The sequence below is a fragment of the Python bivittatus genome, unplaced genomic scaffold (assembly GCF_059951505.1).
Source record: "Python bivittatus isolate LINGU-HERP-01145 unplaced genomic scaffold, Pbiv_v1 ctg000160_np1212, whole genome shotgun sequence".
Lineage (NCBI taxonomy): Eukaryota > Metazoa > Chordata > Lepidosauria > Squamata > Pythonidae > Python > Python bivittatus.
The window spans coordinates 7,992,981-8,006,578 of NW_028277076.1; the positions used below are offsets into that span (position 1 = coordinate 7,992,981).

Below are 13,598 nucleotides of genomic sequence, written 5' to 3' on the forward strand. Positions count from 1 at the left end.
CCCACATGTCTGAAAGTTGCCAGAGTTGGGTAACACTGCTTAGATAAAACATGTTCTCGTAGCTTTGGTTCTTTAACTTCAGGCCGGGGTGGAGTTGGAAAAATACCAGCGGCACTCCCACCACAAATCTGTGTTCCCCAGAAGCCCCTTTCCCCCACAATTTTTTAACAGCCACTAGTGGACATATCTAGCACTAATCGAGCCCATCTCCTATTATTTTTATCCTGACCTATTGCTGCCTTTTGTGAAAGCTACTAATGAAGTAGTGCAAAGCAATCTGGACATTCAAGCCATGTTTTATCATTGGCATGGTGATAGCTCTCCGAAGGATTATGTATTATCACGTTTCTACTCAATATGACCAGCTGGCCCTATTGAAACGAACTCTTAAAACCTGGCTCTGTCCCCAGGCCATGGGTCAGAGTGGCTAATGGACCACTTGTGCGATGTTTTACTCTTTTAGGCAACTGATTCTTTTTCCTGGACATTTTCTTCCCCTTCTTCAACCTCGCCCAAGCATTTCCCCCCTCATCGGCATCACGTAAATGTTTAATTGAAGCCAAGCTTCTTAGTTAATACGCCACAAATGCCTCATTCACCCTCCGCCCCCAAAATATACAATATTCTAAAGCACAAGGCTTAGAAAAGAGAGAGGGGGAGAGGAGACAGAAACTGCCCAACAGTTTTGCCACGTTCTCAACCTCTGACTTCGTAACACTTCAGTACAGATGGCGGATCAATAAACAATTACAAGTGATCGATAAATAATAAAACATAACCCACTGCTTACCTTTGATGTACTAGGGCCCCTAACTGGTTACCTACTGTGGCAGAGAAGAGAGAAAAAAGAAAAATCAAAGCATTAGCATGGATAAACTAACTTCATCTGGCCATTTTCATCAGGGCGAGGGGAGAAGAGAAGCGGAGCAAAAAACAGCAATTTAGATTCAGTGACTGAAATGAATGCGTTTCGTGGGACGGAAAACAGGAGGGGACGTCTTGATCCGCAATAGCCCGGCAGTAAAGCCTCCAGCTGAACGCAGGATAGGAAATTGATCCACCGCACTTCCATGCTGAGAAGCATGGGAGAAACACCCCCCCCAACCAAATCTCTAGAAGCGTATCACCCGTCCCATCGGGAATCTCCCCCAAATTCAAGCTGATATTAAAAAGATCAAGAGGATTGCCGCGCGTTAAAAAAAAACAAAAACAGACGGAGGCAAAACAAAGAGATCTGGAGAGATTCAGTCAAATCGAAAAAGTATTTGGAGAGAAAGAGCGAGAGACATACAAACATACTTCTCTGGTTCTCTCTTATCTGTGGTCCATGGATCCAATTTACACGAAGACCTGTTAAAGAGAGAGGGCTGTCAAAGAACCTTCATCATCACCGTTGAACGTCTTAGCACGTTTCTACTCAATATGTCCAGCTGAGATACGCAAGGTTGCCAGGTATCCCCAGCTCGTCTGAAAACTTATACCGATGGGCTACTCCCCATCAGCCTAGTTAGAAATGAAAAAGCATTTGAACTGCAAGAAAGCATCACATAAAACTAACGGACTGCGCTCAGTAATGTCTTCCAAGGACACCGCTCTATGGTGACAAAACATAAGAGTATTGTACCGGGAGCAAACCACAACCAGCCTTGGAACTACAAGGAGAAACCTGGATGCTTTCAGCTTCATCTTTCAGTTAAATGGGTTAATCTTAACACAGATTTGTTGGAAACTATTATTAACTATTCTGTTGGAGTTGGACAAAGGGCTAACCGTGTTTAATAAACTATTTTAAAAAGTGACCGCTCCTGACTTAAAGCTGGGTTTTTAAGGGGAAGGGGAAATAACTACATTGCAACCTTTTCATTGAATAATAAACCACAGTGAGATCCAAATTAGTTCATCGACTCAATTCAAAATTGTCTCTCGGGTAAACTTGAAGAGTTTAATTGGGTCTGATGCTACATTTGAATTGACAGAGCAAATGTGGCTTAACAGGAGATTTGAATTAACAAACCATAGTTAATTAAGGTTACAATGGTGTTTCTGGAAATTCTTCCCCAATCTATTAGTCTTCAGATGTGTTGCACTTCCAATTCTTATAATCTCCTTGCAGGATGAGAATTATGGCACCTGAAATCCAAGATTATCTGGAATCCCATCTTTGGGGGGAAGGCTGGAATAGAAAAATGAGAACTAATAGATGTAATTTATTGTTATTTTTAAGCTCAAGTGACTGTCTGATCTCTACAGTACAGCTGGCACAATCCAGTTTGGCATTATACCTCAATTAAATCACTCTGAAAGCAATAAATACAATGAAATCCATTTGAGAGAGAAAAAAAATTCTCTCTCTCTTTTTTAGTTTTATCATTAACTCCGGAGAGAGAAAGTAAGGCAATTGAATGGGAAACCATTTTAATTAGATATTCAATCAAAGAATATTCGATTGAATTTTCAAAGTGAATCGAACTGTCAAATCGAATTTCTGGAATGATTCAAACTGTTTGATCAGACAGAATCTATTTGATTCAACTGCCTTTGCACATGCACAAAATCACTCTTTTTCTGAACCTGATTTGTTGAATCAAACTGATTGGATTCAACATTTCAAGTAGATGATCTGAATCAAATTATTTGGATGTTTCTGATTGGAACAAGGTGATGTTCTGAACAGAACTGACAGCTCAACTCAGAAAACAATTTATTTGTACACCCTTTTACCATCTTGAACCCAACACACTCGCACATTATATTCATCTCTTGAAATGTCAGCTATGAATGTTCTCTCAAATACAAACATTCCTAGAACAGAAAGCTTTACAGGTATATATTAAGGGGCAAGATGAGTTTTATAAATCTTTCAGAGTCTTAACATACTGGTACCCCCTTAAAATCCCCACCCACATTTGGAATTCAGCCCCTGACATGACCATAAACCTTGGGAGAGGGGTTCTTAGGTCAACTGAAGTTGTACACCTCTGGCTGAAACCAATTTTCCCTAACCTGGCCTGCTCCAGATGCACTGCATCATAATTTCCATTCCAGTTGTTTGGGAATGCTAAATGTTGCCACCAGACATTACCTTTTGGAGAACAACTTTTGAGAATGTCCTCCTAAATACTTGCTGTAAAATCACTATATAGCTTCAAGTAATTTTTACAAACAAATGGGTCTTCAAATGTGTGAGCTTGACCTCTACAATTCTCACCAACGTGGCCATCACTGAGAATCCTGGGAGTTGAAGTCCACAGATGTATAGAGCATCCAGATAGGGAAAGACTCTTTTGAACAAATCTGATGATTTGTGAATTGCACCTCTCCCTCACCCTCTCCTCAGCACATGATTCTGACTCTGAAATTAAGACAAACACTCCTCTGTCCAGCCTTCAGAAACCTGGATGTCCTCCAGATGTTTGGACTTCAAATTTGAAGGAACTGAGATTCTGGAGGTGGACTCACACTTTTGGAGAGCACCCATGCAGTCTTAGCCATCTACAGAAGTTATTGCCCCCTCTGCGTTCCACAACTTCACTGACTCCAATTTGCCCAACCAGAAAGGTTTCCCCCTTCACATAAAAAAAAAGCACAGAAAGAGATCTCCAAGGCACTTTCCCTCTCACACAGAACAGATTCTACCAAAATACCTAGTATAGTTCACATCGCTCACACGGATGCAGTGCTAGCTCAACATTACATAAAAATGCGGCTATTCAGATCTAGCAATCAGCTGAAGGCCATTTCAATTACAAATATACAGATGAGGGGCAGTCAAACCAAGTTGCAATGAGATACATTCCCCTCAGACACTCATCCAGCTATCCACTTATTTTTGGGCCCCCCCAAAATGAAACAGCCCCCTTGTTAAGTCAGTGGAAAATGGGGAAGGACAACATTGAGGCATGCAAGAAACTACCAGTGGCCAAGGAAAAACTCAATGAGCCTTTGATTAAGCAAGTTGGAGATAAACAGGCACACAAGATCATGATCCTATTTCAGTTCTCCATCTGCAGCTTTGTTAAAATATGGCTCCTGATTTTAGTGAGCAAACACCTGCATATTTTTAATTCTCCTCTTGAAAGAAAACTGCTCCTGTGGCATTCATTCCTCTGCTGGTTGAAGAAACACTGATTAGCTATTGATTAAGCTAATAAAAGAAATTTGGGACAGAACAGGGAACTTGTTGGAATAGCCAGGAAACCCAAAGTCGTGAATTTAACTTAGCAGCCTTGCAAATCTAATGTTCTCCAGATACCACTCCCACCCCCAGCACAGACTGTACACTAATAGAAGAGAATATCTGTAGCTCAGAATTGAACTGTGGAGTTCTTGATTGTTTGTTTAGTGTTAATCCCTGCTTATCTGGGTGTTGGTTGCTGGAGAGGATGTGTTCTGGTCTTTTTGTTTCCTTCTTAGCTTTCTGTTGTCTCTTTTGAATGGTGTGTAAATATCGATTATTTCTATGTGCCTACTGATGGCTGATTTGTCTGAATGCCAAGCTTCCAGGAATTCCCTCGCATTTTTGGATTTGGCTTGGTCTAGGATGCTCACAGTTTCCCCGGTTGAAACTGTGGTTGAGTCTGTCAGATAAGCAGGGATTAACACTAGACAAACAATCAAGCAGAATCAAGGAGACAAACAATTAAGCAGAAGACAATACCTAATCAAGGAACTACCAAGGAGAAAACCACACCCCACCAACACCAGCAGGGCAAGCTACTGTATATAAACAGGGAGCAAACCCAACACTCACTAGCACTGATTATGCTACCTAGTTTGGTAATAAAATGTCTACAAGCAAACAACCAAACTCAGAGAGTACCAATGACTCGACAGATCATATTCTGAAGGGGATCTGATTGAAGAATGTCCGAGTGTATGTCTGTGGTTAACAAAGTTGATCGAAATTAGCACATGGGAGAAGAATTTGTCACACCAAATATTCTTCTTCCTAGGTTATCAACGAATACAGGTATTTCAGTATGGCTTCTTCTGAACTTCTGTACTCTTTTGTGTGTGTGGTTAGATCATTTTTTTTTCCATATTAAGTTATCAATTATGTTTGATTGATGCAAGGCAGAAACTTAAATATTTGATTCTATTCCCTGTGCCAAGTCACGGTTAGCTTTAGCCACGGCTCACAAATATAGTGTTTGCACAATGTGCAATGGTCCCGGGAGGTAGACTAAGAAACTGTAAGAGGCCCAGAGTAACCAAAGAAACTCACATCTAATTGGAGATGGGACTTAAGCTGAAGGGGTTTTTTTTTTGTGCTGCCTCTTCACAAAAGAGTTCTGCATTAGGTGGACAATATTTCTCCAGCAGAATCTCCATCCAACTTGAAATTATTTATTTATGGCATTCATATTCCCAGCTTTCTCACCAGGGTGTGTGTATGTGTGTGAACATGGCTGTCTTTCCTTACCATCAACCTTCCTTATCATCAACCATAGACAGAGGTTGGAGGGGGAAGAACGGAGGTTGGAGGGGGAAGACTGAGAATGACTCAATGATACCCATGGTCAAGCAACACTCTACATGCTAACTAGTTCCAACCTACCCCTCAAGCTGAGGAAAAACTCTCCCTAGTATACAATTTTCTCCTTGCAGAGTAATTTTAGCATGACTTGTGGCTAACATGATTGGATTTGTTTTTTTGCTTAGCAACAATATGTGAATGAAGCCACTATGGATTGCTTTAAAAAATCTGACCTAGCCTTGTCTGAATATAGCTTCTTATTGTTTTTTTTTTTTTAAAGGGAGCTCCACATTTACCATGGAGAGTACTACAATCTATTCTCCCTTCTCTAGACTCATTCATTTGTAAACCAGATTTCCTCCAAAGAAAAAAAAAAGTTAGAATTATATAGCGATGTGAATTTCCTTTGGCAAGAACTCTACCTATCCATACAGGCTCAACAAATGTACCCTCCTTTTTTTTCTATATAACCCAGAACCTCCAACACACCAGGATAAGGCAAAGCAACAGAACCAAAGACCTGTTCCAGATACCCTTGTGATACCACATACTGCAAAAGAGTTCAAACCTACCACAAACAATTTAAAGCACTGTTTGCTGTCAAACAAGGCCCCTTATTTCTGTTAAGAGAGGCAGGGCTGGGGGGCAGAATGCAAACTCTCGTTTATAGTCCAGGCCATCAGCCTCCGAATAGCAGAGGAGAGGCAGCTGAACTCGCAGGCCACCCGATCCACTCTTCTTCCCCACTTTTACATCTGCCAAGCACAACTGGTATAATGGCAGTCATTTTACTGCAAAATAAGGAAAAAGGCGGCATAAAAATCAGCCCCATTTCCCATTTAAATTGCTCTCCCATCTTGGCGTTGGGTTGACTTAGCTGAGCTCTACCCTGATGATACAGGTAACAATCACTGATATTTTTCCAGGCACGTATGCTGCCCCACGCATTCCAGATCATTCTTGTGTTGTGCTCCATGGACAAATCCGGCTTGGGTCAGGTTTGGTGATGCTTAACTTGTCAGAAACCTAGCCACTGGTGGATCAGGTTCGCATGTCATGCTAAGCGGTAATATGGTTTGTTTGCAAAGGCTTGGTTTTCAGCCTAGACTGTTGTTAAACTAAACCCACGGTGCTTTATTCAGTACAACAAGAGCTGACAAACTATGGAATAGGGTTTTTTGTAAGCAAAGTCTTAGAAAGCATTGTTTCACAAAACTGGCAGCCCCGTCAACAAACATTCGCAAATCAAATTGGGCAAGTGAAAGAAAAACACATTCATTAACTCTAAAAGCCAGGTTTTAAGAAACCATTTTCCGAAAGCGATCCCTAGATTTATTAGCATGCCGAGTTCTCTACTGGCAAGCCGAAATAAGTATACATTTCAGCGCCTTTATTTCTTTCCCCTGAAAATACTAATCAATTTACCACTTCATTGACCAGTTGTAAACAGACACTACCTTCTTTAGTGGTTTGACCAAGCCGGAACAATGCAGACCACAAACCTTCATGTCGTTTATTTCATTTATTTAAACCATTTACATAGCCAGCCATCTCACAACAGTGACTGTAGGCAGTGAACAGAAGATGAAAAGCCAACATTAACTGAAATACACAACCCCAAACTATCAATATCACACAAGCCCTAGGTCTAAAAACCATGTTACATTCACAATCAATCAAAACAACCCACCAAATCAACAGCAGGGCTCGCTTAGCATGCTGGCCCAAAGGCCCACAAATGTCAACAGCTGTTTTCACACAGCCTTTGAGAATTTATGGGAGTTGTAGCCTCAACCCAGTTGAGGGATACTGCTCTATGGTTGAATGACACATAGTAGACGGATGGCCTACGTCAGAATTGCACTTCCAGGTGGTCATAATGCTTCATGTGGCTTTGCACCTTTGTTACAACAGGCCTGAAAGTCAGGACGTCCTCCCCATGTGTAGACTGGGAGAAGCAAGTGTCAACCTACTAGTAAGTTCATGCATGGAGGAGATGTAATGCATTGCTGAACCTCAGTCGTTATCTTACAGAATTCCAGGCATGGTTCACAACCTGAGACTCTTCCTCGCAACTCACCTTGGTTGCCCCTTAATGTGGATAGACTGCCAGCCTTCTTATTTAGCTGACCAATCCAGTCTAAGCCCTACCAGATGAGAGACCGTATTGCTCTTCAGAGTCCTCCCCACTTTGGCACTTCTGGATATTTGGGATTACAAATTCCATTAATCCCAGCTAGGATGGTCAAGAGTTGTTGGCGGTGGGAATCACTCTTCAAAACATCTGGAAGGCATATGGTTGGGAAGGCTGTTGGACAGAGCCAATGTGCTTAATAATGGTGGGTGCCATCTAAGGCTAGTTCTGCCACCTTGGATCAGTCAACAAATAGGCATCGTCCAGACTCATCTCAGTGAGAACAGAAAAACGATTTCAAAGCATTGCCTTCTCTGTTTGATGGAAACAGATTGAAGATAGGCAAAGTTGGCTTCCTCTTTTTACATCATAAACAAGTAAAGCAAACATCTACTTACAGAATGTATCCCCTGCTCTTCAATTAAACAAAAAAAAGGTGCCAGAAAAGCTGAGTTAGTACTAGTCAGAGAGGGCACACAAAGACTGAAGTTTGAAAGCCTTCTCAGCAGAGGTGGTAGAAAGATAAAAATTAAAACAGATTTGCCAGGAGGCAGCTTGGCAGACGCAAGGTGCTTAAGAAAATCACAGCCATGAAAAATGTTTCCCCCCTCCTTGCCGAGCAGCCCAATTACTACAGGTTTTCAGCTGCCTGTTTTAAGAAAGTAGAGCACCTTTTGCAGGAAATAATTTAAAAAGGAGGGTGGAGAATGAGAAAACGAGAATGAGTTCTGCATTTCAAGCTCCATTTCATGCCCATTGCCCAGGTCAGTTCAGCCATTTTCAGTTGTGCGAGGAATAGATTAAGTCTATTTTAAGCCAGGCGATATCGGACAGCTTCTTCAAAATGACGCCCCCGCCCCCACCCCTCCACTTAGAAAAGCTCTGGGAACTTGTGACAATCGATGCCCTGCCAGGGCATCTCCATTTCGTAATGCTCTATCAATCAGCTGTCTAGTTTCAGAAATGGATAGGTACAACTCTTACAGGCATCTCTCGCTGCTGAGGTTGCCATTCCTGGGTTTAGAATATGCATGAGTGTTAGAGAGATGAAAAGAAGCAGTAAAGGAAATCTTCAGGCAACTCAAGACAAATGAGGACTGTATCCCAGATCCTCTTTTTCTTCCTCTATCAAATCTTTCCCAATCATCTCCAAGCGAGCAGAGAGTGCAGGGCAATTCTGTTGGCACGGGGGCCAATTACAGATTTTCTTCCAGGCTAAATTATGAATCAGAGGAAGGGAGGGGATAGGTTGAATGGGCTGGACTGCTAAGGAAATATATCTTGTACATGAAGTTGTTAACCAACTTGCAATGAGGTGAACAACAAACGGCCTGGTTGCAAAGCTTGGTGGGATGTGGGGACAGAATATAACTGCAATAAGCTGGGTTTTCCCAACACGCTTTGCCCAAAATAAACAACCTAACTTAGTTTGGGCTCGAATCACATGGGATCCAAAGCAAAGGCAAGGAGAAACACTAAATTCTTTTGTTGTTCTTCAGTTGAGAAGGAAGGGACTGAAGAAGCCTTGGTGTGGAGGTGAGAAAAATATGGGTCCTGTTTGAAAAAGTAAGCTGGGCTGGTGACCAGAGAGACAACATTTACTGAAGTGATGATAATTCAAGGATTTACATAGATTACCTTCATGTTAGGTGCAGAACTGCAGATATATTCAAGTTTAGAAAGGCAGGTGGGGGGGGGAGAAAAGGCACACCCAATAAAAGACCTGGATCAGAGAATGTACAGCCCCCAGTTGTGTAAAGTGTGTCAGAATAAATGACTCTCCATATCACAGCATTACAACAAAGCAGGACACAATTAGCCACACAACGTAAGCCAGGGCCACAATGCCTTCATGAAAGAATGAAAGAATATAGCTTTGCCCACCCTATGCCACCCAAAAATATTAAACAACACTTCCAGCCAGCATGGCTGATGACCAAACAGGAAAGATGGGAGCTGTGGTTCAGCACTTAAAGGAACAAGGCCATTCCATTATTTGGAAAATCCCAAGTAGCAGTATTACATGGACGTTTTGTCTTGGTAGGGAAAGGAAATATTATTATTTCTAATCTTATGGGAGTGTTTTTAACACTCCCATGTTTTAATATTCTATATTCCCATATTCTAATCATAGGATTTCTAATCCTATGGGAGTGCAAATCCTATGGGAGTGTTTGTCAAATTTATTTCTGGTTGTAGTCCCTTCAACTGACTTAGAGGTGACTGCAAGGTTCTTCTGAAACCTGAATGTTTTTTCTGGGAAGAGCAACTTACTAGAGAGAAGAGGAAACATGTTTTAATGGAGAGAGCTCTGGGCATTCCAAGGCAGATTTTCTACTTGCATTAAAAATGAGGTGTAGACATTCCTGAAGTCACAGCAGGTAAAATTAACACACTACAGCTCAACAGCTCTGGAAGATGATTCGTCATAGAATGAAACAAATGTCTGAATATCAGCTTTTCTTTCTTGCCAGCTGTTTTTCTGTTAACTGTTACTAATCTTTATGTCTGTACAAAGTATATGGAGTTGGCTCTGTATATGGTAATGGCTGCTACGATATTTTATGCTTCTTACTGGAAATTACACACAATTCCTGTCTTAGAACAGCAGACTAAGCTACGTCAACATGCATCAGTGTCAAAAATAGCTTTGTATTTAAACACCAGGTCTGATACTGAATTTGCTGGCTGATGTTGTTTTTATTGTAAGCTGGGATTTGTTTTTGTGGCCTTGAATCTCTATTATTTGAATTGTTGCTTTAATTGTAGATTTTTAACTTGTGCACCACCCAGTGTCACTGCTGTGAGATGGGCGGCCATCTAAATTGTTTAAATGAATAAATACGAAGACTTTAATGGATTGTAATTATGCGCACAGACTTGTACCGTATCCAAAGTTTCTCCTAATGGAAGGTTTTTTAAAATATTAGATTTTGCCTAATTCATTACAGTACATACAGACTTTCTCAAATTAGATAGAAACTCCTATTAATTGTTTCTTTTGATTGATGATCCTTATTTTGTTGGTTGCCTTTGTTAATTACTGAACACTGATTAGATTTTAACAGTGGTTTTAAAGTGCTTAAATTGATATAAGATCACCTTTGTCTTCCTCCAATGCTGTCTCAAAAACTCTTATTCCATTTTATGCTGCTTATAAATCTCTTCTCTATTTCTTTTCTGCTTTTTCTTTTTTGCTCCCCCCCCACTTGGTTGTGCTTTCAAATGTTTGTTAAAATAAAATAAAATGAGGGGCAAAAATTAACACATCTGATTATTTCTTCTTTGCTCCTGGCTTAATGTGAGTGAGTCCAGTCTCCTCCAAATCCAGTGCCCCCAGAATGGCACAGGACCTATCATTTCTTCAGATGGCAGGGTATTCTGGGAGATGTAGTCCCAATGAGGAAGGTTGTGGCAATATAAAAAGCAGGAAGGCAGATGTGAAGCATTAATAGGCAGTTTGCTAGGCACCAGTAACACAGAATGGACAAAACAGGACTGAAAGACCCTCAAATATATTCTAGTATACCCAGCAGGACTAAGTGTCTCTAATCCATTAAACCCAAAACACTTAGGACTCCCTCCCCAAATGGAGCAATTTTAGTCCATGCATAAAACAGAAACAACAGTCCAAAACTGCTCAGAGTCAGAATGAATTGGAGCAGAATATAAGTCCTGAATACAAGCTCTGTAAATAAAGAAAACTCAACACAACTTTCCTAGGACAAATGACAATGCCACAGAAGACAATGTAGAGATAGGACACATCAGACTTGGACCAACAAAGAGGGGAGTCTTAACTCTACTCTTTTTTGTTTCCTTCCACGAGAAAATGTCAACCTCCCTTGGAGCTAATCAACATCTCCAAAATTGATTTGCCCTCGGACATGCACTCCTTGGACAGAACATTAATTCGTGCCACTCAGCACCCAATTCCCCTTATCTTATCAAGGGAAAGACTAAACAGTGTGCCCAAGCATTGTTGCTATTGGCAAAATTATTCTTCTAACCACTTCTACGAGTTCTGCATCATTCTGCCCTTGGAAGGGCCAGCACGCTGGAAGACAACAAGCCCTAATTCTCCTCCCCGTGTCCAGCCATTACCAAACCAAACGTCTGCTAAAGTAAAAGGCACTTCGAAGGTTGAAACAAGGGGACTTACTTCCATCGTCCAAGGCCCGTTTTACTCCATAACCATACACAGCGGGGTCCACGATTGGTGCAGAATTGTTCAAGTGAGAAATTTCTCCAATTTTTGCAGCCATTTGCTGTAAGCAGACAAATAAAAAAAGTCATTAGGTGGGTCAAACTTGTACAGTTTTCTGGGCCTGCTCCTGCAATGAACCAGCCTTGGAGGGAAAGCACCAAGACTGCCAATTCGGCAAATAAACCTTTGGATCTGTTGTCTTGCATCTATCGATTTAGTTATACTAAGATAGTTCCTATCCCCACTTCATGCTCCATGGCCTAAATTAAGATAAAAGGAAGCATTCCTTTCCCATGCACTTTCAAAGGAAAAAGAAAAATTTGCTTAATCCCACTGAATCCAGCAAGAACTCTCTACAATATATGTATTCCATGTGTCTGATTTATATCCTGCTTTTCCTCCAGAGCTTAAGATAGCATACATAGCATTTCCTCCTCCATTTTTCCCCCCATTAAAAACAACCCTGTGAGTAGGTTGGGCTGAGAGAATGACTGGCCCTAAATCACCCAGCAAGTTTCCACAGTGGAGGGTGGACTTGAATCTCCATCTCCCCAGCCCATCTGTGCTCTTAGCCACAACCCTGTGACCCCCATCATACTGTTATCCCCTATGCATTTCAAAGGATTTTTTTTCCCTTCATGCAGGTGACTTTTCCAACCATATTTCCATATTATGTGAAAACCTAGCTCTCTGGAGAAGGCTCTAAGGCTGGGAAAGGTGGAAGGAAAGAGAAGAAGACAACCAGCAGCAAGGTGGTTAGATTCAAGTTATAGTGGTAATGAATGTACCCTTGGAAGACCCGAAAGACCAGGTTGGGGACAGGTCCTCCTGGAGAAAATCTATCTTACTAAGAGTAAACAATGACCTGATGGCATACAATCAATCAATCCATCAACTTCTATCTGAGCAAGCCATACAATTCCTAGAGAAGTCCATCGTGCTGGAAAAGGTGGAAGGAAAGAGGATGATCAGAAGCACGGCAGATGGACTCAATTAAGCAGTGATGGTGCACCGTTGGAAGACCTGAAAGAACAGGTTAGGGATAGATTGTCATGGAGAAATCTATCTATGTGATCACTAGGAGTCAAAAATGACTTGATGGCACCTAATCAATCAACAGCAGACAACAAAAAGGGTGTTGTTGCGTCTCAGTGTAATTCTTCTGTCATTCCTCAGGCTGCTTAAAGGAAGAGCATGAGGAAGACAATCTGCCTTCTGAAACTTAGGTGTGTTCAACCTCAACTTCTAAAAACCCCAGCCACCACGGGAACGCTTTAATATTTCTGGAGGAAAGCAGGGAAAAGCTGACTTTTGTGAAAGAAGCACTTGGAACATGAGAGTTATTTCCCATTTTGCAACTATTTCTTTTCAGGAATGTGGATAACTAAGCAGCTGGGAGTCTTTCTGCTACTATTAGACAGCCTTATCTCAGCTATGTGGAGTTATTGCCCCTGTGGCTCCTGCTGATGGAAGAGCTATTCTCCTCCCTTTTGCAGAAGATTTAAGGGGTACCAAAGTCTTTGCCTTCTGCCCAGAAGATCAATATGGTGCTCTCTGGCCCCAGAAGGGTAGCACATTACATTTCCCTCCCTCCCCTCCACAGAGCGATGAGGCTGATGACCCCTGACCATCTGCTAATGCTAAAACACACAGGAATGGACCTCTCTAAAAAGCAACAACATTCCAGCCAAATTAACGAAAGGCAAATTAACCAAGGTGCTGGGAGGAAGATGCCAGCAGATTTATCCTTCAAGGTGGCTCATGGGTCTCCTTGCCGTTAC

At 41.6% G+C, this 13,598-nt stretch overlaps 1 protein-coding gene across 2 annotated transcripts in view; it reads right to left on the reverse strand.

The window, feature by feature from the left end:
- The window catches only part of FUBP3 (far upstream element binding protein 3), a 62,768-nt gene that overhangs the window by 34,297 nt on the left and 14,873 nt on the right, over positions 1-13,598 (reverse strand). The window contains exons 2-4 of one of the 2 annotated variants that reach the window (XM_025170356.2): positions 11,773-11,878; positions 1,300-1,350; positions 791-821 (exon numbers count right to left, since the gene is read on the reverse strand). In XM_025170356.2, coding sequence (XP_025026124.1) covers positions 791-821; positions 1,300-1,350; positions 11,773-11,875 — 185 coding nt within the window. In that variant the 5' untranslated portion in view covers positions 11,876-11,878. Of the gene's footprint in view, positions 1-790; positions 825-1,299; positions 1,351-11,772; positions 11,879-13,598 lie in introns of both variants that reach the window. The other variant, XM_007433983.3, reaches the window with a different exon arrangement.